General features: G+C 40.5%; 1 protein-coding gene across 1 annotated transcript; it reads left to right on the top strand.

The window, feature by feature from the left end:
- The first annotated feature begins 3,171 nt into the window (after positions 1 to 3,171).
- Positions 3,172 to 27,293, top strand: LOC115464568 (vomeronasal type-2 receptor 26-like). Its single transcript, XM_030194933.1, has 5 exons — positions 3,172 to 3,252; positions 14,787 to 15,122; positions 21,776 to 22,003; positions 24,306 to 24,432; positions 26,345 to 27,293. The coding sequence occupies exons 1-5, from the start codon at positions 3,172 to 3,174 to the stop codon at positions 27,247 to 27,249; spliced, it is 1,677 nt and encodes a 558-aa protein (XP_030050793.1). The 3' UTR covers positions 27,250 to 27,293.
- The last annotated feature ends 89 nt before the right edge of the window (positions 27,294 to 27,382 follow it).

Here is a 27,382-nt window from a genome sequence, read left to right on the forward strand (position 1 = left end):
TCATAGGGGATAATTTTCTGTAAAAGAACATAAACATTCATGTATATCCTGCAACAGATGTTATTTGTGAGATAATAAGACAATATTTTTCATTTTCAGATATGGATACCTGCATAATATGCCCAGAGGACCAATGGCCCAATCAGAAGAGAGATGCCTGCATCCCAAGAGTAATAACCTTCCTGTCCTATAAAGAGCCTTTGGGGATAACTTTGACATTCATCATAATTTTCCTCTTTCTCATTACTGCTGTTATTCTGGGAACCTTTATTTACTACCGAGACACACACATAGTGAAAGCCAACAACCGAGACATCAGTTACATTCTCCTCATCTCACTCATGCTCTGCTTCCTCTGTTCTTTCATATTCATTGGCCATCCTGAAAAGGTGACTTGTATTCTCCGACAGATCATCTTTGGGATCACGTTTTCCATTTCACTCTCCTCTGTATTAGCAAAAACCATCACTGTGGTTATGGCCTTCCATGCCATCAAACCTGGCAACGAGCTCCGGCAATGGATGAGTTCCAGGTTCTCAAACTCTATAGTCCTTTCCTGTTCCCTTCTTCAGACTCTTCTCTGTCTCATCTGGTTGTTCACTGCTCCCCCGTTCCCATATCTTAATATGATATCAGAAACTGGAACAATACTAATTGAATGTAATGAAGGGTCAATAGTTGCATTTTACTGTGTTCTGGGTTACCTGGGATTTCTGGCTGGCATCAGCTTCATCGTAGCTTTCCTAGCAAGAAATCTCCCCGACACTTTCAATGAGGCCAAGTACATCACCTTCAGCATGTTGGTGTTCTGTAGCGTCTGGATCTCCTTCATCCCAACGTACCTGAGCACCAAGGGCAAGTACATGGTGGCAGTGGAAATATTTGCTATCCTGGCCTCCAGTGCTGGACTTCTGGGCTGTATCTTTCTCCCTAAGTGCTACATTATTCTGCTGAGGCCTGAAAGGAACAGCAGAAAATACTTAACTAAAAACTGGAATGATTAAAATTTGTGCAAATGATGGATTGATTTATTATTGTTATCATTAGTTGGGCAAGTCCAAAGTAACTGATCATTGTTTTTGCCAGAAACTGCATCATGGCTCAAGGCCATTCTAAATATCACAAATATTTCTTTTTATTATAGCTAAAATAAGATGTAATACACAATTTGAACATAAAATTTTGTCAGTGGTACCTTATTACTGGATTAACCATATACATTTGAGTAGCTTTTCAGGGTCTTTCTTCCTCCATTCATCAAATCAATGGGAAGCAGTAGTTGCATCTGGGGGCTACTTATGTGTAATGTATTGGAAGTTTAATGGTTGTATATCTTTGGTTGATCCATCAATAAAAAATGTTGAAACATAAAAGTTAACATGTGCCAGCAATTAATGAGGTACTTCAGCAACTATTGCATCTTAATTGTGAGAATGCCCTCTGGTAAGTGGATATCCTCTAGGCAGTTTACAAAATGGCCCCTTTTATATAAATAGCGCAGAGTCAGCTCTGGATTTTCATTGCCTACATATAACTTTTAAAATTCGGTAAAGGACATTAGTCAGGTGACAAGACAGTAAAATAGAATTTTCAAACGCTTTCCCACAAATAACACATGGTTTTATAAGCAGAAATTGGGCATTTCACAATTGTAAAAGACGTACACATTTACACATAAATCTATGTTCATGTTAGGCAGGGAGGATAGAGATTCCCTAAGGTAAAGTTGGGCTGACAGTTCATTTATACTCATGCCCCCAGATTCTATATACAGCACCTTGAGTTTTGCACGCAAATTGGCATGTGTAGTTGATTTGCTTGGGTAACTTATTTAATAATGAGCTAATCAGCGCTGATTGGATGATAAGCAAATATCAGCACTAATTGGCAATAATTAGTACTTATGTGCACTACTCACTAAGCTTATTCTATAAAGTAGGCTGTGTAAATTTTACCACGTGGATTACAAAAGGGGGCGTGACTATGGGAGGAGTATGGGTGGGTTGTGGTCATTCCTAAAATTTACGTGCAGTGCTACAGAATAACCCACTCTGTGCTTTAAGTTAGACATGGGCGTTTATATTAGATTTCATTGGAGAAATTTGCTGTGTCTAAATTCTACCCACGTACACAGGTTTAAGGATGTTCTGTAAACTGTGTTTAACTTTAGAAAACAGCTAAGGTCCATGACACTGGCTATGGTGTCTACTTTAAGTTTATTCTATAAAGAATCATTCTTGATAGGTAATTAGGGGCCCATGACCCTTATTGCCCGGGGACCCAGATCCCTGCCACTCCACTCCTGCTTCAGAGAATCTGTACTCTCAAAGTTGTGTAGAGGGCTAACATTCATTGAGTACTCTGGCCAATTTTTGTCTGAGGACCTTGAAAATCAAACATGATGTTTTAAATTTGGCCCTATCGGGTACTAGTAGCCAATATGGTTTTTTGAAGGAAATGTGTGCTATGATCAAACCGCTTGCATCCCTCTATCTGTCATACTGCAGCATTCTGAATTAGATGTTGCAAACTCATTTTGGTTTTTCGTGATCATGGCATGGACCATGGTGACTGACTCATCTTTTTGATATATGAAAAGAGATCTTATAGCTGTCCCAGATGATAGAAGCAGTTTTTAAAGGTTGCTTCAATTTACGAGATCAAAGCAAAGGATGAGTCCAACAGTATCCCAAGATTCCTAACCTGTGATTTTAGGGAAGTTCTTACTTCTGTCCTATAATTTTTAGCTGTAAAGTTCTACTTCAGGTATGCTGCACTATTTCCCATCCCCCATCTTTCTTTGCTGTCAGCCACATGCAGGAATTTCTGGCTGGTCACAAACTCTGATGGTGCCTCCCATTGCTAGGGCAACTCAGCTACCTGGTATAACTTGTTACAAATGTAATTTACTGAGAAGAGGTATGGCAAGGACACCAATTTCAAGCCTCCAGCACATATGAAAGACCCAATTACAAGTCTCCAGCACATATGCGGCACCTATGTGGATGCTCACCAGAGCCTATAAAACCACGCTGCAGAGCCTGGCATTGGCAAAGACTGTTATAGCAGCCCATTGGAAGCGGAATATTGGACCAACAATAGTTAATTGGCATTCTAAACTTGAATTGTTGGGGGAATTGGAAACATTGACTGAAAAATGGCTGGGTCGGTATGACCCTAAACCTGAAGTATGGGTACATTTGGACCGATTACTGGGTAAAGCCTGTTGCAAAGGCACTGGCTGGGAGTCAGGTGAGATGTATGACAATGGGTATGAATAGCTGCACATCATTAGTATAGGTATAGAATTTTGTGTCCCTCAACTAAAGCAGCTTAGCTAGAGGCATCAGGTAGATATTAAATAAAATACATGACAGTATGAATCTCTGTGGTACCCCCATGGTTCACTGCCCGAGTTGATGATGTGCTTTGCAGAGCAGAACTGATTGTTGTCTGTCTGACAGGTAGGATTTGAACCATGTAAATACTGTGGCACTGATTCCTATTTCTGTCAGCCATGTAAGTATGATATTATGGTCCATGTGTTGAAGGCTGCTGTTATGGTTTCTGTGGAACTCGTCAAGCAGGAATAGAAACATTAAAAGGGGTAACTGTGTTAGTCTGGTGGAACATAATTAACAGAAGCAGGAGGCACCAAATAGATTAGATTTGGGCAGTCAGTACTTGAGAATCTGTTTGGGGTTTAGAATCCAACTCCACCCACCTAGGCCCATTTTATTCTGTTCCAGGCTGCACTGTCAGCTAGCTGTATATAGTTTCAGGTTAATCTACATTTTGTGCTCGCCATTGCGAGTCCCAATTGACCAATGTTTATTGTTTTGCGTGAGCCTGGATGCTAGGGATACCCCAGTTGTGAGAACAACTCAGCTTACTTATCCTCGGAGAAAACGAAGATACTTACCTGTAGCAGGTATTCTCCAAGGACACCAAGCTGATTATTCTCACAAACCCGCCCACCTTCCCTTAGAGTTGCCCGCCCACCTCCCCTTAGAGTTGTTTTGTTTCTTTTTTTGCTTTAGACCTTAACTGAAGGGTCGCGTGACGGGCAGGAAGTCATTCTGCTCGTGTGCGGCACACATGCCAGAAGACTCTGGTAAAAGTTTTTTCTTTTTGGTATTGCAAATGCCGTTTCCCGGGCCAATGCAGTCTTCGACCCAGTTGTGAGAGTAATCAGCCTGCTGTCCTCAGAGAATACCTGCTACAGGTAAGTATCTTCGCTTTACTTTCGAAAGAGCAGTGATTTATTTATGGGGGGAATATTGTTACCTTAAATGATCTCAATTAATAAATAGAATGGATGACATTATGATCATAGTGGGAGGTTTACAAACACATTTGGTAATTTGGTTCAACTGATTGAAAATTGAGATTATTATGACATTTAGAAGTCAATATAAGCAATATTGGGTTTGATGTCTTTTGATGGTTACTGATTGTGAACTCGAAGGAAAAACTTACCCGATATGCAAACTTTAAGTTAATTAATTTTTATATGGCAACGAATGTTGGAAGAATATAAAATTTTGAATGTAATATTTATACCATTTGTGCAGGAATACAGAAATGATTCCTCTGCCTGTCTGTACTGATTAATAATCCTGGTGGCTTGTGTGTTTGCTCTGTGAGTGCTTTCTAGGAACAGTGGGAGCACTGGGAGTGTGGCCCCAGCAACCTAGAAATCACTGGGGATAATTTGAGAGTGGGAGATTCGCCCAGAGGTGATTGAGACCCAGTCGGTGGGAGGAGGTTGCTAGTGTAGAGAACAAGCGGCAGGTGCAGGCGGACCTGAGCTGTGCTGGGGATAGACCCTCTAAGTGGCCGCGGGTAACCCCAGGCAGGTGGCTAGGCATTTACGGACAATTGAAGGCTGGAGCTGACGAAAACTATTGTAGCTTATGATTATTGAGGTTTTGTGGAAAACAAAAAAGCTTTCCAGAGCACTTCTCCTACAAAATGACCCCCAACCCAATTAGCCCCTAGTAGTGGTGGGGCTCAGGCAGAATTACCCCCCCCCCCACCCCTGGCAAGTTACCTAGGCAACAACCCACAACCCCTCTCCTCACCCACATGAAGGACCTCTGGGCCTAATTTGATGGAACTGGTGGCGGTTAGTGGTGTGGGAAGAAGCAATGCCCACTTGCTCCTGCCCTTGTTGATGCCTAAAACTAAAATGGTGCTGGCGATCTCTAGAGTTATTCTCACGGCACTACCACTAGGGGTCATATTTCTATATATGGGCTTGCGTCCTTTGCCTACCCTCCCCCTTACCTCCATCACCAGGGGTTGTTGGGGGAAGGCCATTTTCACTTGACCTCCACCACTAGGAGGGCTAGACAGATTATGAAGTCACTCTGTGGGGAGGGAACACCTTAGAGGAGAATATGGTTTGGGGAAGGGCCTTATGTCAATGATACTTTTGGCCAGTACTGACCCTTTAGTAATGTGGCCCAGAAGCATTAGTCCTTTACCACGGGAGTCAAGAACCTGTTGTGCAGAGGTACCACATGTTACATATATAAGTACATAAGTAATGCCACACTAGGAAAAGACCAAGGGTCCATCAAGCCCAGCATCCTGTCCACGACAGCGGCCAATCCAGGCCAAGGGCATTGGCCGCTGTCATGGACAGGATGCTGGGCTCCCATATGGTGACTCCCATATTAAATCTAGGTGCTGTAACAGCTCACTTCTTGCCGCACCTTGATAATTTCCCTCCTTTGTATCAGTCATAATCTCTGACTGGAATCTCAGATGTTTTCAAGGCAGTATGAACAGAATAACTGCACTGTGGATGAGCCATTTCATCTTTTTCTATCAAATACGTAAGACTATTATGCTATTACATTGTGTCCTGCACAAGAATTTCAATCAAATTAATATTTGTCTTTATGTTAATGAAGATACACGATCCATAAGATTATATTTAAAAGAAACAACCTATATTTCATGGTAAATGCAGATGTCAGGAGCAGATATCCCTTAAGTCTGAACCTCTGAGCCACAGGACCCAACAGAGACCACACAGTGTCCTCACACGCATTGGAGCTCAACTAGAAATAGAGCTGTCACCTCACCATAAGCATACAATTTCACTTTCTTTCCTCATTCTCCTTGTGTATAAAGGCACAGGTCTAATTAATACTTAATATTTTCTGCCTTTCATTCAAATATTCAATTTGATAGCTCTATCAAGAACTGTACATCATCCCCATAATACCCAAGTGTAACAACTGGAGTGGGAAGAGCGAGAATTATCATAGGAGAAATTTAAAGATGGAAGTTGATCTGGTTCTGATTGTATTGATGCTCAGTGACACCCTGTGGAAGACGGATGAGTGTCAGTGTACACTTAGAAACTACTTATCAAGAGAACTAAAACCAGGATTCCATAGAGATGGGGATATCATGATTGGGGGACTTGTAACTATAGAAAATATTTTCCCATATATTCTTCCATCCTTCACAAGTGTTCCCTCATTTGAAGGACAAGGGATGTAAGTAACATCATGGTTTAACTCCTATCTGAGACAGGCTGGTAGTTTTCACTGCATGAACTGCAAATATGACCTGTGGATGTTTTATCAGTTCTCACAGATAAAGTATGAGTGTTTTCCATATGAATGTTACCCTGGGGAAATTTTACCTGCTAAGACTTTCATTTTTCTCTGTCTATATTTTTCCCCTTAAAATAATCATAGAAGTACAGAACTAGATATGCTACCGTCTCTCTCAAGGCCTCATACCTTTCTGGCAGGTAGAAGCACACTTTTTCCAATGTATAGAGTGGAAAGTTTTCAGACAGCCTTAAATCATGAGTAAACATATTGTAAAAAGTGCTCTCCCTACGTCTATCCACAGTACGTTTGCATTCTGACACTGTTTCATATTGAACTACGTCAGATATTTACCAAAATCTCTATGAGTGAAAAAATTCATACTTATTTTGGAGGTTCACTCCTACTTAATTCCTTTGACATCCCCTTAACATTGAGGTTTTCATTCTTTCGAAAATACTACTTACTTGTACCTTATTAAAAACAGATAAGTATTTGAAAACTTGCAATACATCTTCACTTGTCTTCTTCTGTAGATTACATCTTTAGCTCCTTCAGCTTCTCTGTGTGACCTATTCAGGTTATGAACCATTTTGGTCACTTTTCATTTAAATTACCTCCACTATATTGATGTCCATTTGTGCATTAGGTCTCCAGTACCCAAGGGCTTATCTTATCATAGAACTTTACAGACTGTCTTCAATTTCACCTTCACAAAGGTCATTTCCTGTATTCAAATTCTGTTTGTCACTAAATCTTCCATCTAACCCTATATGTACTGGATTATAAGAAAATTATTCTATGTTGCATCACTGAACTTCTGAGCACAGTAATTTCCTAAAATCTTAATCAATGAGCTTTCACTGATTCTAATTTCCAGGACACATCTGAATACCTGGATAGTTGGAAGCCCATTTTCTTATCTTTTAATAGCACTGCATATATTGTATCTATTTCATCATATTAGTTATTGCCAGATAGTCAGCTGATTGCACCTTGTATTTCAATTAGGAACAAGAATAGCCATACTGGGTCAGACCAATGGTCCATCTAGCCCAATATCCTGCTTCCATCAGTGGCCAATTCAAGTCACAAGTACCTGATAGAATCCCAAATAGTAGTAATAGCAGTGCCTTTCCTCATGTCTATCTCAATAGCAGACTATGAGCTTTTCCTCCAAGAACTTGTCCAAACCATTTTTTAAACCCAGAGATGCCATCTGCTGACACCACATCCTCTGGTAATGAGTTCTAGAACATATTTGTTGAATAAAGAAAATATTTTCTCCTGTTCATTTTAAAAGTAGTACCATGTGATTTCCTTGAGTGTCCCCTAGTCTTTGTACTTTTTGAAAGAGTAAAAAATTGATTTACATTTACCCTTTCCACACCACTCAGTATTTTGTAGATCTCTATCATATCCCCCCTCAGCTGTCTCTTTTCCAAGCTGACGAGCCCTAACCTCATAAGCCTTCCTCATATGAAAGGAGTTCCATCCCTTTAATCATTTTGGTCACCCTTCTTTGAATCTTTTCTAATTTTACTATATCTTTTATAAGATACGGTGACGAGAATTGCACACAATACTCAAGGTAAGGTTGCAACATGGAGCGATACAGAGGTATTATAATATTCTTTGTCTTATTTTCTATCCCTTTCTAAATAATTCCTAGCATTCTGTTTGGTTTTTTGGTCACCGCCACACACTGGGCAGAAGATTTCAGCATATTGTCCATGATGACACCTAGATCTTTTTTTGGATGCTGACTCCTAGGATGGAATCTAGCATCAAATAAGTATGGTTATTCTTTCCAATGTGGCAACACTTTGCACTAATCCACATTAAATCTCATCTGCCATTTGGATGCCTAGTCTTCCATCTTCCAATTTTTTACAATCTATGTGCATTTTAACAACTTTGAATAATTTTGTGTTGTCATTCCCATTTCCAGATCATTAATAAATATGTTAAAAAGCACTGGTGCCGGCAAAGATTCCTGGGGTACTCCACAATTCACCCTCCTCCACTGAGTGAACTGGCCATTTAACCCTACCCTCTGTTTTCTATTCATCCATCAATTCCTAATCCACAACAGAACATTGCCTCCTATCCCATGGGTTTTTAATTTTCTCAGGAATCTCTTACGAGAGATTTTGGAGCTCATTTTCAAAAGAGAAAAACATTCAAAAAGTGGCATAACTCTGCATTTGGACATTTTTCTCACAAAAACATCCACATTGGTATTTTCAAAACCATATTTTAGACATTTTTCTATGAAGTCCATCAGAAGTGCTTTCAAATCACAAGGGGGCATGTTAAGGGCAGAATCTGGGCATTCTTAACACTCAGATGTTTTTCAGCCATAATGGAGCAAAACAAAACCATCCAGGACTAAAATGAAGACGTTTTGAGCTAGACCTGTTTTTATAGCGAACGAGACACTAAAAAGTGCCCTGAATGACCGGATGACAACTGGAGGGAATTAGGGATGACCTCTCCTTACTCCCCCAGTGGTCACTAACCCCCTCCCATCCCCCCAAAAATGTAATTTAAAACATTACTTGCCAGCCTCAGATGTAATACTCAAGTCCATTAGAGCAGCATGCAGAGCCCTGGAGTAGTGTATATATACTATCAGCTACCACATTTGCTTATTTCCGATCTGACGAAGAAGGGCAACCTTCAAAAGCTAATCAAGAAATATATTATGTCCAATAAAAAAGGTATCATCTTATTTTCTTTTCCATGTTTTATTTTGTTTGATTTCTAAAGAAATGAAGCAAATTAGTGAGGCAAGATTTCCCTTGGCTGAATCCATGTCGACTCTGTCCTATTAAACCATGTTTGCCTATGTGTTCAGTGATTTTACGCTTTATAATAAGTTCAGCTATTTTACCCGGCACTGATGTTAGGCTTACTGGTCTGTAATTTCATACCTGAAAAACTTATTACTATGAGTTTTTGCCTCTGCAGAAAGTTTCTCTTCATATTCTTTTAGCCATCTTCATCAGTGCTTTGCATCTATCTTGCCAGTGCTTATGTTTATTTATTTAGTTGTTCTTATATCCCACATTATCCCAAAAATTAATTTCAATGTAACTTACATTAACTGTATAACAACTAAAGTTAGAATAAACAATAATCAGTCATAAAGATACATTTCTCATTTTTACAATTCATTCTTAAAGACTTTCTTTAAAAAATAAGTTTTCAGGTTTTTGCAAAATAGTATGTAATTATTTATATCTTTTATTTCCATGGTAATTTGATTCCACCATTTGGAACCGAAGTAACTTAGGGCCCTGTTTACTAAGCCATGCTAGAGGTGTAGTAGTGTTTTTAGTGCCTGTGATATTCTTATGGGCGTCTACACAGTGCACGCTAATTTATAGCATGCACTAAAAATGCTGCTTACCTTAGTAAAACAGGGCCATTAGAGTTGCTATGTGAGCTGACTTATAGGTTATGTTTTTACAACTGGGGAGGTGGGGAAGTAGGTAGTCTCTTATTTTGGGGTCTGCATTCCTTCTAAATAGATCAATTAAATCCACTATATAACCTGATGCCATTTCAAACAAAACTATATAGATGAGGGTACTGGTTTAGGACATCAATCGTGCTTTAATTGGGAGTCGGTGTAATTTCCGGAATAACAGTGTTACTCTGTTGTACTCTGATACACTGAAAATCAATTTCACTTGTACAGAAAAGTGTTACACAAGAAATTATAACCTCTTATAAAGAAACATTCTTTAAAAGAATATAATAAACACTCAAGTCCACAATATTGGGCTACAAGACTTGATAAGAGGAAGAAATAAAGAAAAAATATTTTAAAGGCCATAATATACCCGACGAACTTGAGCTAGCATTAATTATATAAAGAGCTCTACTCAATCTCCTGAAACTCTCTTAGTTGCTATAAAAGATGACAAGTGAGAATGTTCAAAGAAGACATATTTAACAGCATGATATCTAATAATACATTTACATGGATATCTTAAGAAAAAAGTTCCACCTATTTGCAGAACTCCAGGTTTTAATAGTAAGAACTGCTTACGTCTACGTTGAGTGTCTCCTGATACATCAGGAAATAATTGAATCTTAAAGCCTAGAAACAATTTGTATTTTTAAGAAAAAATTTGGAATAACCATTCTGAGGTATTCAATATAATGGAGACATCCAAAGAAAGGCTGCTGTGTTTTGAACTGTCTGTAACATTGTTTGTACTAACAGTCAGAAAGATTGATTTGTGAAACAGTCTCTAAACCTTTGTAATCTCCAAAGGATCTTAAAACTTTTTGCTATGTTGGGAGACGCTTGAGCTTCAAAAGATAAGTAACATAGTAAATGATGGCAGATAAAGACCTGTATGGTCCATCCAGCCTGCCCAACAAGATAAACTCATTTTACATGGTATGTGATACTTTATATGTATACCCAAGTTTGATTTTCCTTGCCTTTCTCAGGGCACAAACCATAGAAGTCTGCCCAGTACTGTTCTTGTACTAAGTTCTGAAGCTAACATCGAAGCCCCTTAAAATTTACACTCCAGCCCATCCCTATCTATTCAGTCACGATCAGGGCGTAGACCGTAGAAATCTGCCCAGCTCCCGTTTTGTTTCCCAAGTACTGGCGTCGCCACCCAATCTCTGCTAAGATTCCACGGAACCATTCCTTCTAAACAGGATTCCTTTGTGTTTACCCCACGCATGTTTGAATTCCATTACTGTTTTCATCTCCACCACCTCCCATGGGAGGGCATTCCACATATCCACAACCCTCTTCGTGAAAAAATACTTCCTGACATTAGTCCTGAGTCTGCCCCCCTTCAACCTCCGGAAAAGGTTCATTTGTGGATTAATATTTTTCAAATATTTGAACGTCTGTATCATATCTCCCATGTTTCTCCTTTCCTCCAAAGTATACATGTTTAGGTCAGCAAGTCTCTCCTCGTACGGTTTGCAGCGCAAATCCCATACCATTTTTGTAGCATTTCTTTACACCACTTCCAGTCTTTTTACATCTTTAGCAAGATACGGCCTCCAAAACTGAATACTCCAAGTGGAGCCTCACCAACGACTTGTAGAGGGGCATCAACACCTCCTTTCTTCTGCTGTTTATGCCCCTCTCTATGTAGCCTAGCATCCTTCTGGCCATGGCATTGTTCCTTCACCTTCAGATCCTCCAACACCAACACCCCAAGGTCTCTCTCCTGAGTCAAGCTTACTAATCTCTCCCCTCCTATCCGGTATCTCTCTCTTGGGTTTCCGCACCCCAAGTGCATCACTCTACACTTATTGGCATTAAATTTTAACTCTAACAAATGTACTCCACTCGTTGTTTGAAAAGTATCTTTTTTATCAATTTAATCTATTCAATTACCAAAACATCTCTGTGCTACATACTAAAACCCACTTCAGGTTTTGTAAAAATCACATTTTCCCGTGTCACTTAACATCTCAGCAGCTTAACATTCATACAATCTTCACCAGGCACTTGTCTTAAGTTCATGTCAATTGCCTTTCATGTCCTTGAATAGTTCATTATCAAAACGGGTTTAAAAAACACCTGCTTTCCTTCGAGTATAAGGCACCTTTGACTTGCACTGGGAAATAAAAATAGTTCAAATATCAAAAGTCTCTTGCCGTTACCAGATGTAATAGACCAACTGCTACTGTTGTTTGTTGTCCATATTTTAGTCGCATATGCGACTGATCATTTTTACGAGGATAGGATCTCAACAAAACCGCCAAACCAAACTGGTCAGTTAATGAAGTAGGGTGTTCCTGTCGGTTGACTTCCGAAATATGGTAGTCTCAAAACCCGCATCGTTGACCTTAAAGATACGTATATCTAAAAAATCAATAGTCTGCCTTGCCGTCCTTACAGTAAAGCCAACATAAGGATCGGCCACATTGAGGGCTTCAATAAACATACGCAGATCACTTTCAGACCCCTGCCAGAACATGATCATATCATCTATATACCTTCTCCACAGTAATACATGCTTATACTGTGGGGAGGTATACACATGTTGCTGTTTAAGCTTAGTCATGAAGAGGCAGGCCAATAAGGGCGCTACTGTGGCCCCCATTGCCACACCTCATTTCTGTGTGTAAAACTTCACTTGAAACTCAAAATAATTATGACAAACTACCCATGCTAGCAATTGGCGCATCACAGAAAGTTTGGGGACTGTAATACCTACTTCTGATAAATAATCACAAGCTGTTTGAATGACCCCCCCTCTTGCGGCAAATTGGTATATAATGCTGTGATGTCCAGACAGACCATGTAAAAATTAGCATGGTCTATAATATTATAATCAATTGCCTCCAATATTTGAATAAATTGAGAAGAATCGCGAACACGAGTCTGCTAAATGCACAAACTTTTTAAAAATGCTATCCAAATACTTAGAAAGAGGCCCTAATACTGAGTCACGAGTAGACACTATAGGGCGCCCGGGGGGATCCACTGTGGATTTATGAATCTTAGAAACAAAGTACATATAAGGTGTATTTGGATTGGGACGACATAAAAATCTTTGTTCCTTTCTATTTAAAATGCCATCCGTCACCGCACTGTTCACATACTCGTTAATATTACGTTGATTGAATTAAGTCTCTGGCAGTGAAGATTCAACACACAATTCTAATGAAAACAGACACCAGATTCAATGTAACCAGATTAAGTCACAGGTTTAAAACACAGTTCCAATGAAAACACCTTTAAGACAATTCCAGCATAAAAAGATGAAATTACTAGCACAGATATTCAAAACACAATTCTCTAAAATCACTTTAAGACAATACCAGCATAAAAATACAAAATCACAGTGCAATATAGGCAATAGGATAGAGACAGATAAGGAACTTATAGAGGTCATACCCTCTGCAAGTGAAAGGACAGTTTTTTTTTTTGTGTTAATAGGATAGAATAAAAAAGGGGGTGAAATAGAATAAAGGAGTCAATAGTTTATCAGGAAGATATTAAGAGCAGGGCACAGGTAACCCCAGTTACCAATCAAACCAAGTCTGAAAATGCCCAGCGCACCTCCCAGCTCACAAGGTAAATTTAGGTTCTACTACACAGCTCAAAACAAAATTGCCCCTCCTCCAGAGCTGTGAGTCACCAGATGCTATGTAACCAAAATTGATAAGTGCCGATCAAAGAGTACTCCTAAAATTTATAGCTGGGTTTTGATTGGGTAGTTGATTTGGTTAATTCTGAAATCTGGATAGGAAATACAGGAATATGAGCTTGATATAACTAAAATTGTTGTGTTACCTCTGTTCAGTTTAAGCTTATATGTTTCCTTCATGTCTAGGCCTAGTTTAATTGTGTCCGATATTTCTGATTAGTTATTTATAAAAGGAATATAGGAACCCTTTTACAAAGGTGTGGTAGGCTCACGCACATGCAGCGCATGCCAAAATGAGACTGCCGCCAGGCTAGCATGCCTCCCTGGTGGTAATTTTGGATTTGGAGCGCGCCTATATCGCTGGGACAAATTATTTTTTTATTTCCTACCACACATGGCGTTTCAGGCATTAATTGGCAGTTGGTGCGTGCCAACCGGTCACCGTGCGTGTAGTGTGTAAGTCCTTACTGCTAGGTTAATGGGTGGCACTGAGGTCTCAGGCTGAAAATGGACGTGCGCTGGTTTCAATTTTAACGCATGCCCATTTTCTGGCCCCTTAAAAAAAGGCCCTTTTTCCTAGATGTGGTAAAAAAATGGCCCAGCAAGCGCCCAAAAGACCCGCTCGCTGTACCACAGGCCACGTTCTACCGTGGCTTGGTAAAAGGACCCCATAGATAGTAACATCGTCTGCGTAAATAAAAGGATTGAACTCCATCATTGCTAATTTAATTCCCAATGGGGCCATCATGATGTTGAACAAAATTGGGTAAATAGGAGAACCCTGGGGTTCTTCGCATTCAGATGACCATGGACTCGAGATGACATAGTTCATTTGGACCCATTGTAGCCCTAGACCATGGCAGGTACCTACTGAAGAATAGGAACAGCATGGGAGAAGGTAGAGAGAGAGGGAAGAAATGTGCTTATTTTGTGCTAAACCTGGAGTGTGCCCTTCTCCATCATGTTAGCAGATAAAAATGTAACAAACTCCTTTTCTAACCCTGATTCTAACCCTATTTCACTCTTGTCCACTGCCAATGTCTCTGTTTCTGTATTTTTTTAGTGTGATGCTAATTTTGTATTATCTATCATTTATTATCCTTTAAGTCCTGTTTCATTGTACTATTACAACTTCCTGGCCTTTGTGTCTGTGGTGGAGGAGATTAACAACAGCTCGGAGCTTTTACCCAACTTCACACTGGGGTTCCACATTTATAACCCTTGCAACAATTTACTCTTAACATATACAGCTGCCATGAATATATTTTCAGGAATGGACACCGGGATCCCAAACTATAGCTGCAAAACATCTGCACCACTGGCTGCTATTCTTGAAGGCCTTCCAGCTGAGCACTCGAGTGAATTTTCCGGTCTGTCCAGGATATACCACTACCCACAGGTCAGGGGATATCTGTAATTCTACTTCACACCTTCACCATCCAGCACCACCTCTCTGTCTCTCTTCCCACCATCCAGTATAGTCTCATCTCTCCTCCCCATACCACCTCTATCCAATAGTGCCTGTTTTTCTGCCTCTCTCCTTCCATCCAGCATTGTCCCATCTCTCCATTTCCTCGCCCTCACCACCGCCATCCTGCATTCCCCCATTTGTCTTCCTTTCGTTTCCGGATACTCTGCCAGGCCCATTGCTTCCCCAGGTCTCCGTGGTGGTGGTGGTGGTTACAGCACCACAAATGAAAGGAAGGCACGGGGACACTGCCCTGCACGTTCCACAGCTGGCTCTGTCAGTCCCAGAAACAGAGCCAGTGAATCAAAGGAATGGCAATATTTTGTATAGTATGGAACCATTTTGAAAGATTCTTAGGTACCCCTAAATAAACTATATTGCAATAATCTAATGTACTCAGAATTAAAGACTGAACTACCAGTTGAAACTGTTCACGATTGATATATTTTCTAATTTTTCTGAATTTCTGCATTACCCCAAAACAGCTCTTAGTCAAGTGATTTATCCCAAATTTTAAACAGAAGTTATAGATTTTGGACTACATTCTATATTTGGTGTCAAAGATCATCCCATGACTAAACTTTAGGTGCAGCCATTTACACCAACTAAAACCTGGAATAAATTCCAACGTCTTATTTAGGTGCGGATTGGGCATATTCTGTAACAGTGCACATAATTTTTAGGAATGCCCATGACCAGTCCATGCCCCTCTCATGGCCACACCCCTTTTGAGATCAATGCAATCCAATATACGTGCATCACTTTATAGAATACACTTAGCTAGCTATGTGCATGCAAGGGAGATATCCACAGGGGAGGAGCAGGGGTGGGACATAAGTGAGGCTGACATTGATGCCCATAGCTGACGGAGCATGTCCTTACTGCATGTAGGCATCCACTTACGCCACCCTGTACAGTATAATTACGTTCTAACTATTTGATATGTGAATGAAATGTAATCTTACGACCAAGATGGTGATGGATTCAATCTTTTATTTTCAGCAGATCAGCTATACCTCAGGGAATCTTGTCATGAGCGACACAGTTAAGTTTCCTTATTTCTACCGGACTGTCCCTAGTGAGCTGCACCTCTGTGCTGGGATAGTTAAACTATTGAAACATTTTGGCTGGACCTGGGTCGGTATCATTGCATCTGATGATGAAAACAGCATGAGGGCTGTGCAGATCCTGAGAGAAGGGATTGAGCAGAGTGGAGGCTGCATTGATTTCATAAAAACCTTCCGTCAGTCCAAGTCAATCATGGTTCAAAATATAGATAATATTTACAAGACCATCATTACATCTTCAACTAAAGTGATTATTTTGCACTGTAATAGAGACTATACAGAGGAAGTAAGATATACACCTATTTGGGATGTACCTAAAAAGGTCTGGATCATCACAGCTGAATGGTTATTTAACATTCCCTTATACAGCGTTGATACAAAATACACCTTAGCTTTCACTGTGGGAAAGAAGAATATTGCAAGCTTTCACAAATTTGTCCGTGAGGTGAATCCTGCCACGTTTCCAAACGATTCATTCATGGAGATGTGGTGGAAGGACCTGTGTAACAACCAGTGTCCCAAGAGCATCCAAAGATCCTGCAGCAGTAATGAACCATTTTTTTACTTCATACATTGTAATATCATAAACTTTGGAAATAGTTATAATATATATAATGCTGTTTACGGCCTGGCACATGCGCTGCATGACATGATCACTTCTGGTTCTAGAAATACCATCCTGTTAAGTGGAGAAAGGGAGAGCATTTTGGATTTTTCACCATGGAAGGTAATATTCTTTGATGGAGGAATGCTATTTTCAAAAAGAAGTGATGGTCTATAATTGCAGGATGCAGCGAAATCTGTATACCCACATGATGAAACTAGAATGTGGTAGGTTTAAAACAAATCGGAGAAAGTTTTTCTTTACTCAGCACATAGTTAGACTGGAACTCATTGCCGGAGAAGGTAGTGACAGCAGCTGGCCTTGCCGAGTTTAAAGGGGGTCTGGACAGATTCCTGAAGGAAAAGTCCATTGATCATTATTAAATTTGGGGTTTTTGCCGGGTTCTTGGGGCCTGGATTGGCCGCTGTCGGAGACAGAGTGCTGTGCTTGATGGACCTTTGGTCTTTTCCCGTACTTATGCTTCCTGTTCACCATCAGAGATTTGCACTAATTTGAAAGATACAAGTGGAATGTAAAGCATATATACAAATTATGATGGTGGTACTAATTACAGAGCTGTCAGAGGTTTTCTTTTAAATTGCTTTAGTTATAATTTACTTCTGCAGCAGATAATTCTTTTTCCAGTTTGTCAAATCGTCTGCATCGGTACCCTGGGATATATGCCATTCGTTCCAGGTCTTCATCCATCAACCAGTATTTCTATATATACTTCATTTGCAAATATTACTTTTTTGTCTTTTTAAAAAATCTTCTTAATATATAAAATACATAAAAGTAAATATAAACTATCAGTCTTATGGTATATGTAAAAAGGGTCACTTCTTTGTTATAGGTTGCCGCTTCTAATAGACTCTTTTCTGATTCCTTGAGTACTCATAAAATATCTCTCTATAATATTCTTCTTCAGTGTTGGGTGTCCACTTTCCTCATGCTTTTCCAGGTCTCTAGAGTCCCACACTAAACAACAGTTTTAAACTCCAAACAGAAGATGAACCACTATTCTCAATGTAAAACAACTGGGTTGATTCAAGGAAACCAGAATGTGTACTGTTGTATTTGGTCTTCTCCAATCTGTGGCCAGACCATGGACTTTCTCATTCTCCTCTCGGTCCTTCATCTTCCCTTACCATCATCAGTCTGTGCCCCGCTGTAACATTTTCTCTGCTTATCGTGCCGAGGTTCAATTGTGGTTGGTTCCTCTACAGTGAACTCATAAAAACACTGAGTATATCAATGCAAATCTTGTGTTCATTTTTGCCAGTTGTGCACATATAGTATGTAATTCCTTTTGATGAGTGGTAAGTTGGGCTAAGTAGTCCTGGAACATTAGTACTCGTTTATTCTCATAATGCCAAACATTCTTCATTTTTTTGTATACAAACACCAAGAGTATTTTATGGGTATAATTATTTTTGATATGACGACTCTGGGTCTAATCACATTGTCTTTCCTTTATCTGAGGCAATGGGTTTGTTCCAGGCGAAAATCCCGCAGCCTCATATCTGACCTTAGCTCTTGTACCAACTTGGTTTCTTAAAAAACAGTAAGTTCTAAATCAGTGATTCAGGTAGGCCCATAAAATACAGGTTGCTTTTGCGCAGTCTTTATTCCAAATCATCTATGTTGGCAAATGTTTCTGTATGAGGGCCAGCTGGACTTGGGCCTGTTACAGAGGCTCCGCCGTTTCTGAAGTAATATCTCTCCACCATTCTGGCCCTCTCTGATGCACTTCCTGTTAGGGCCGGATGAACGCGGTGGGGGAGGAGCGAAGCTGCCTGTGTGTATGGCAGCGCAGCGCGACGGCCAAAAAGAAAAACGATTCCACTTGCAGGGACGATGCAGCGGAGCCTGGGGAGAAGACAGAGCAGCAGGAAGGAAACGCTGAACGCTGCCTCCGCGGGACAAAAGGGCTGCGACAGCGTGGGAAGGATGTGGATTCGCGGGCCTGGGGGGAAAGTGGCTGAGCTGCTGGGACATAGGAGGGAGAGGAGGAAGGGACTTGAGGGAAGGAAGAGAGAGCTACTGGGACATGGGAGGGAGAGGAAGAAGGGACTGGAGGGAAGGGAGAAGCTGCTGGGACATGGGAGGGAGAGGAAGAAGGGACTGGAGGGAAGGGAGAAGCTGCTGGGACATGGGAGGGAGAGGAAGAAGGGACTGGAGGGAAGGGAGAAGCTGCTGGGACATGGGAGGGAGAGGAAGAAGGGACTGGAGGGAAGGGAGAAGCTGCTGGGACATGGGAGGGAGAGGAAGAAGGGACTGGAGGGAAGGGAGAAGCTGCTGGGACATGGGAGAGAGAGGAAGAAGGGACTGGCGGGAAGGGAGAGAGCTACTGGACATGGGAGGGAGAGGAGGAAGGGACTGGAGAGCTGCTGGACAAGGGAGGAAGAGGAAGAAGGGACTAGAGGGAAGGGAGAGAGCTGCTGGACATGGGATGGAGAGGAGGAGGGTATTGGATGGAAGGGAGAGAGCTGCTAGACATGGGAGGGAGAGGAGGAAGGGGCTGGAGAGCTGCTGGACAAGGAAGAAAGAGGAAGAAGGGACTAGAGGGAAGAGAGCTGCTGGACATGGGAGGATAGGGAGAGAAAGAGGGGAGATGGATGAAAGGATGCAGAGAGAAAGGGGAGAAACTAGAAGGATGTGGAGAGAGGGAGGAGACTGAACAGAAAAGGGTAGAGAGATAGACACTGGATAGAAGGAGAGGGGAGATAGAGACACTAGATGGAAGGATCAGGAGAGAGGGTAGATGAGTGGAAGGATAAGGAGAGAAAGAGGGAAGACTCTGGATGGAAGGGTAGGGAGAAAAAGGAGACGCTGGATGCAAAAGAAAGAGGGGAGACACTGGAAGGATGGGGAGAGAAAGAGGGGAGCTGCTGGATGGAAAGAGGGAGAGGACAGAGTAGGGAAAGACTGGAGAATAAGAGGAAGGGGCATGTGGAGAACAAGGGTGAGGAAAAGATGAAAAGCCATAGGTGATGAATGGACAGGAAACCCTGGCAAGAGAAAGACGAAGGAAAGCAGAATCTAGAGACTGGGAGCAACACAATGAGAAAAAGTAAATGGCCATACAACAAATGTAAATTTAAGATAATGTTTAATTTAGGATAAAGTAATATGGTACCTGTGTTAATAAAGTTTCAGAGACCAATACTTCCTTCCTTAGGTCAGGAGACGATACCGTAACAGCATTATACTGACCTGAGGCAGGAGGTTTTGGCCTCTGAAAGCTCACTGAAAAGTGTGACTAAATTTTGCTGGGGGAGGGGGTAGAGAGAAAATTTTGTGCCCACCCACTTTGGGTTCAGGCCCACCCAAAATTGGCAGTCTGGCTACGCCACTGCTTCTGCATGCAGCACCCTATCATAGCTAAGGACCAGACCATGTTATTCAGTTATGCGTGGAAAAAAAATCAGTCCTGAAGAAAACCGCTTTATAGAATTAATGCTTAAGAGAACAGTTTGCTTGCAAATGTAGGCATGGCCATTTGCACCAATGAAAACGTGGTGCAAAAGCCTGCACCTAAATTTACGCTTGGAGCACCATCATTCTATAATTATGTGCGTAACTCAAAACTATGCCCCCAATCCTCCCCAAAATGCCTATGACCCACCCATTTCTGAAACCTCTTTTTCAGGCTGTGCATAAATTTTAGGTGTAGATCCCGTGTCCAATTAAATCTAATTAATGCTAGCAATTGTTTGTTATAAAGCTAATTATTGCCACTAATTGGCTTGTTATTCTGTTAAATTACATGCACAAATTGGGACCGTGCCTAAATTTGGCCCGTAATATTTGGAGACTTTTAGAGAATTGGGTCTAGTGCTGATGGTCAGACGTAGCCCAGCATTAAATATAAAGCCGGCAGCAGCAAAAAAGGTGCTGACTTCTGCCTGCTAAATATTTACCCCTTGTTTACACACATTACAATTATATCATAAACGCTGCCAATGCAAATGACTGTTTACTCCTCTTCCAGTGCTCTGCTATTGTTGGCGTTGTATTGAACCTCTTTCCATGCCGTGGGGTCTTCATTTCACTTGTTGTGCTGCTTTGCCCGACATAGAATGTCTTGGATATTTCTTGCCTGTGTTTTACAGGTACCATGATGAGCTGCTGTGAAAGGCCATGACAGCCATTTGCAAAAGGCAGCCACAAGGGGCAGGAGTGAGTGGGCTTTGCTTCTGCCTCCATTGCCCCCCCCCCCCACTGGACTACCAGGGATACAGGTATGCCTGGGGGGCAGTTGAGGGTATATTCGGAGGGGGGGGGGGAGATTGGGAGCTTTGGGGGGGAATTTTTTTATAAAAAAGGTTTTTAATAAAAAACGTTATATGGGTCTCACTCAATATTCAGCCGGGGCCCATATAACTGTCTTATATAGACAGTACTGAATATTGGCCAGGACCCGTGTAACTGTCTTATATGGACAGGGCTGAATATTGACCAGGACCCACAGAAATTAGCACTCGATAGTCAATGCTGGTGCTGGACACTGCCCGGCACTGAATATCTGAGGCTAATCTAGCTGGTGATGGTTAGCGTTTGAAAAAACACTGACTGAAAAAACACTGCTGGCTGAATATCAGGGGATTATTTTTTTTCAGGGTTAAAATGCTTTAAAATTAATTGTTTTGGCCAGTTACATGTAATCAACTGTGTCTTCTGTTTTTCACCTAATAACTTGAGCTGAACATATGGTTTGTATAGAGATACAGATACAGTTCTAGCTATAAATGTATATAGGGATAGATAGATAACCATGTACATGATTATGTGTCTTACATCATTTGAAATGAATGCCCATCCCTACAATGAGGAGCAGATTGTATGTGCTTGCCATTAGGGGTGTATCCCTGCAGTTAGCTCACTAATACAATTATTTTGTTTCCCATTAGCTTCATCATTACCTGAAGAACCTCCATTTTAAGAATGTTCTGGGCGAAGAAATCTTTTTTGATGAGAATGGTGATCTCGCCATTGGATATGATATTATAAGCACTGTCTTTCTTCCCAATGGGACACAGATTAATGACATTGTTGGAAGCTATAATCCTTATGCTTCACCAGAGAAGAGCTTTACTATCAATGAGAAGGCGACTGTGTGGGAGGACTTGTTCAGCCAGGTGAGGTGTAAGATGGAAACCACTGAACTTTGCACATATTAAGCACATTCCTTTCAAACATGTAAGAATAATAAAGCTGATCTCTGTTCCCACTAACTTGAGCAGTGGCTGTGGTGATAGTGGGGGCTTCAAGACCTCCAGGCAGACGCTAAGAGTGAACACGTATTGATGATATGCTCCATTAACTGGTAGATGCCACAGGAGTATTGTGGATCACCTCTGAAGCTGACCACAGCCTGACTGAAATTGGTATAACCATGAAAATTTTTAAAGTTGCCAGATTACTAGATCTTCTGATCAGCCATCTCTTCCACCACAGACTGCATGCAGTCAAGTGTGAGGCTTGAAGGTAAACCTAGATTGGATTTCTCAACAGCAGGTGTAAATGTCACGGTGAAGTGGAAGGCTCGGGGATTTTTTGGATCTGAGTGAGCAAAATAGCTGTTGTGCTCCAATGCCGAATGTCTGATGGTGCAAAATTTATTTATCTTATTTAATTATTCATGACAATTATACTCCACATTAGCCTGAAATAGACTCAAATTCAATGTGGCTTATAAACAATAAAGTGACTAAAACATAATAATATACAGAATATAACACAAATTACAATATTGGTAGGAAATGAGTACCAGTTTGTCCCAGAGGGCCACTAATGATCCGTATAGTAGAAGTGAGTATTATATTTTCCAAACATACAGTGAAATGCACTGGCCAGTGCAAGAAACCAACATCAGCTGCATACATTATTTTAATATTGATCCCCTAGGATTATACATTTTGATCACTATTCATTTGCTTACATTGTTGCCCTGAAGTTTGATACTTTGTGGTGAAATTCAATGCTAAGCTGCCAATGTTTTTTCTCCATCTTAAATTCACCCGCAAGGCCACTAACGTTAACCAGGCCTTCTCAAGTTCTAGTCCACTCTTCTCTCTTATCAGGATTAGGATCCTGGGGCTGCCAGGAGCTAGTATCTATTGTTTTTCTTTATGTGTCTTCACCTACCTGTTGTCTAAGACAATTTTGGTTTTTCATGCAGTCTTATATGTATATTTTTAACTGGAATTCTTAATTGTATTATACTAGGAATAGAAAAAAGTAAAATTGCATTTTACAAGGAAATTGACCAAAATCATGAAGAACAAATATTAATCAAATTAGTGCATGTAACTCACATTAAGGGAGAACCTGAAAACATTATCAAAAATATAACAGGAAAATTCTGATTTATTTCAGATCTGCAGCTAACAATCCCATCACATTATCTATCACATTGCAGACCTATATGCACCCATGTCAGGAAACATTAAAGGCCCTGTTTACTAAACCACACTGTAGGCGTGCTAGCATTTTTGCGCATGCTAAAAATTAGCTCATGCTAATGCTAGAAACACCCATATATTCCTATGGGTGTCTCTAGCGTTAGCACACACTAAAAATGCTACTGCACCTTAGTAAACAGGGCCCTAAATCTTTGGAAATATCTTTTCTCTTAAAGTAAGTTTTCAAAACCAAAATTGTACATCTGGGGAAACTACTTATCCCTGTGAGTAGGTAGCATAGAATCTTGCTACATTTGGGATTCTGCCAGGTACTTTTGGCCTGGATTGTCCACTATTAGAAACAGATATTGGGCTTGGGCCATTCTTATGTTCTTAATGACTGCGTAAATGATCATTTATCTGAATATCTTCTTGCTGTATTCAATGGTAATATCCATATAGGCAGACCTGCTCTTTCTGGGTATAATTTGCTATGTGTGGATAAGTTATATGAGAACTAAATGAGTACTGCTGCTGTCCATAGAATTGTATGCCTGCCCCTGGAACACCCTTGCTCCCTTCTTCAGATATGCAGATGAATTTTGGCAATATGTTGACTTATATGGTCAAAATGTATCTATTTGGTGAGGCAACAAATTTAAACAAGGAGCTTATCTATCTGAGTCTTATGAGCAGAGGGAAATTTCAAAGTCAATTGAGGAAATGTATTTCATCATTCTGTTTAATCAAGATATTAATTTTCAGGGAGACCAGAACAAGAACATTCCTCAATATATTCTCCAATGAACCTGACTGACTGATTCCAGGTCAAACTTGTTTTATAATATATCTATATTTCCAATCAAAATAATGCACATATGTCACCCTGTATTCTACTGAATAGCTTGGTAATGAAACAAAAAAATCATAAAAGGAGAGAACCAGCTCACATTTACAAAGAAAATTAAAACGTGCATCTGAAAAGTCAAAATCCAGTGCTATCTCAACTTTCTCAGATTATTTTCTCAATCCTCAGGCACCTCCACAGTCTGGATGCAGCCCGATTTGCCTTCCTGGGTTCAGGAAATTAACTAGAAAAGGAAAGTCCATCTGCTGTTATGACTGTATTTGCTGTTCAGAGGGAGATATCTCCAATCAAACTGGCAAGTGACTGTCTCTTCTTCATGTTCAATTGTGAAGCGCTGCGTACAACTGGTAGCGCTATAGAAATGATTTGTAGTAGTAGTAGAGGCATGCCCTTGGGCACTGGTTATTCATCATTGAGCCTGTTTCCAGCCTTTACAGTCAGCATAGTTTAAAAATACTGGCAGCCATGGCTATAAAAAAAATCAAGGTATTGATCGCCAATATCCAGATAAACGTAGTACTCACATAGCTATGTATTATATAATCTATTGATCTAATATTTAGCACTATTTAGCAAGGCAGAAGTGGTTCCTATAAGATTAAGTAGGTGTTGGTAAGTGAATGACAGTTTTTCTGGAAGCAAGGAAGTACCACCCTTCATTTGAACTGGACAGCAGGCTAAGATAAGTGATTTGAATTCTTGCTGTCAGTTTGGGTGTTCAAAAGCGAAGAATTTAATTACATATATATATATTTTTTTTTAATACACTTTTTTGCATATTCAAAAAGCAAAAAAAGTATTGAAGGGTTTTTTTTATGTCCATAATTACTTTTTGCGCTGTGTGCACCTGAAAAGAGAGTGTTGCCACAGGAGTGTATGAGACATTTTCCCCATTTTTTGAGAAGTCACGTGTTTTGGTCTTCACTAGCAGACATTGTGTTGTTTTTTTGAAATATCATTTTTTAATAACAGGTCATCTAGTAGAGATTGATTGCCAATTCACACTGGCAGCAAGAAAATCAACATTATGCATAACATGCAACCATCTCAACAAACAGATAACAGCCGGTTTTTCCTTTTTTGAGTTTTTACTCCCCCTCCCCCCCCCCCCACTACCAGACCTATTCCTATTAGTGAAGTTGGTCTTTTGTGTGGATTCAACAACGCTAATGGCCATGCGCTAATACGGAAATTTTAGTGTAAGCTGCTTTATGTGAACATTTGGATTTGAAAAGATGGGACACAAGTAGCAGACAGAAGTCAATATGATGGAAAAATTCTGTTATGTGGTATTGTTACTCCTGACTCCTATTGATTTCAATCAGAACTTTAGAACATCAAATGTTCTACTGTCTGAGTAATCAAGGATTTTTGTCCAAATTTGCAAACAGAAGAAGATGAGTTGCCATACTGAGTTAGACCAAAGGTCAGTCTAACCTGGTATCCTGTTAGAAAAACAGTTGTCAATCCAAGTCACACGTACAAAGCAGCATCTTAAAAAGTAGTTTATGATTACCTGTTCCTCTCCCCTCTGCAGTTACTTCTACAAGCAGAAGAGTCCTAACTTCTTTAGACTTTCTTCATATGAGATTTGATCTACCCTCTTAATCTTATCGTCACCCTTCACTGTACCTTTTCTAAGCCACAAGCAAACTACATAATACTTGAGGTGTGGTTGTAAAGGGTTGGCTCATAGAGAGTAATTTTATAAAAGGGCACCAATAATTAGGTGCCTAGAAGATGCCTGGGAGTTTATTTTATAAATCAACATAGGCATTCATGTATTCATTTTTTATTTGTAATGCTTATACCCCGCGCTTTCCCACTCACTAGCAGGTTCAGTGCGGCTTACGTAATATATCAAGTTAATAAAGTAACAGAGTGGATGCAGCTGTAATATAGTAAGTAATGAGGTGGTCGTTTAGATGTGGATAGATAAGATGGGCAGGAAAAAGGATGGTAAAGGTAGGGGAATGGGAGGAGGGTGTATATTGGGATTAGCTTGTTGTTAAGTATGGTAGAATGTATAGGGAGGGTAGGAAGAGGGATGTTTTAGAAAGGGTTAAATAGGGAGCATATTCCAGGTTCAGTCTTCATAATCTGATTCGGGTAGTGTAGATGAATTCATAGTCAAGTCAGGTCATTTGTGTAGGCTTGCTTGACAGACACTATTTGTGAGATAATAAGACAATATGCCTCATTCTCAGATATGGATACCTGTACAACATGCCCAGAGGACCAATGGCCCAATCAGAAGAGAGATGCCTGCATCCCAAAAGTAATATCATTCCTGTCCTATCAAGAGCCTTTGGGGATAACTTTGACTTTCATCATAATTTTCCTCTTTCTCATCACTGCTGTTATTCTGGGAATCTTTATTTACTACCGAGACACACACATAGCGAAAGCCAACAACCGAGACCTCAGTTACATTCTCCTCATCTCACTCATGCTCTGCTTCCTCTGTTCTTTCATATTCATTGGACGTCCTGAAAAGGTGACTTGTATTCTCCGACAGATCATCTTTGGGATCACGTTTTCCATTTCACTCTCCTCTGTATTAGCAAAAACCATCACTGTGGTTATGGCCTTCCATGCCATCAAACCTGGCAACAAGCTCCGGCAATGGATGAGTTCCAGGTTCTCAAACTCTATAGTCTTTTCCTGTTCCCTTCTTCAGACTCTTCTCTGTCTTATCTGGTTGTGTACTGCTCCCCCGTTCCCATATCTTAATATGATATCAGAAACTGGAACAATTCTAATTGAATGTAATGAAGGGTCAATAGTTGCATTTTACTGTGTTCTGGGTTACCTGGGATTTCTGGCTGGCATCAGCTTCATCGTAGCTTTCCTAGCAAGAAATCTCCCCGACACTTTCAATGAGGCCAAGTACATCACCTTCAGCACATTGGTGTTCTGCAGCGTCTGGATCTCCTTCATCCCAACGTATCTGAGCACCAAGGGCAAGTACATGGTGGCAGTGGAAATATTTGCTATCCTGGCCTCCAGTGCTGGACTTCTGGGCTGTATCTTTCTCCCTAAGTGCTACATTATTCTGCTGAGGCCTGAAAGGAACAGCAGAAAATACTTAACTAAAAACTGGAATGATTAAAATTGAAGCAAATGATGGACTAATTTATTATTGTTATCAGTTGTTGGGCAAGTCCAAAGTGAATGATCTGTGTTTTTGCCAGAAAGTGCATCAGTCAAGGCCATCCTACATTTCACATATTTTCTTTATTATA

The sequence above is a fragment of the Microcaecilia unicolor genome, chromosome 3, assembly GCF_901765095.1.
Source record: "Microcaecilia unicolor chromosome 3, aMicUni1.1, whole genome shotgun sequence".
In the NCBI taxonomy this organism is placed as follows: domain Eukaryota; kingdom Metazoa; phylum Chordata; class Amphibia; order Gymnophiona; family Siphonopidae; genus Microcaecilia; species Microcaecilia unicolor.

Bases quoted from the DNA above. Each gene is read 5' to 3' on its own strand.
- LOC115464568 (XM_030194933.1), top strand. From the start codon at position 3,172: ATGACCCTAAACCTGAAGTATGGGTACATTTGGACCGATTACTGGGTA. The intron at 3,253-14,786 runs GTGAGATGTATG...GTATTTTTTTAG, and splicing joins AGGCACTGGCTGGGAGTCAG to TGTGATGCTAATTTTGTATT. The intron at 22,004-24,305 runs GTGAGGTGTAAG...CTCAATCCTCAG, and splicing joins GGGAGGACTTGTTCAGCCAG to GCACCTCCACAGTCTGGATG.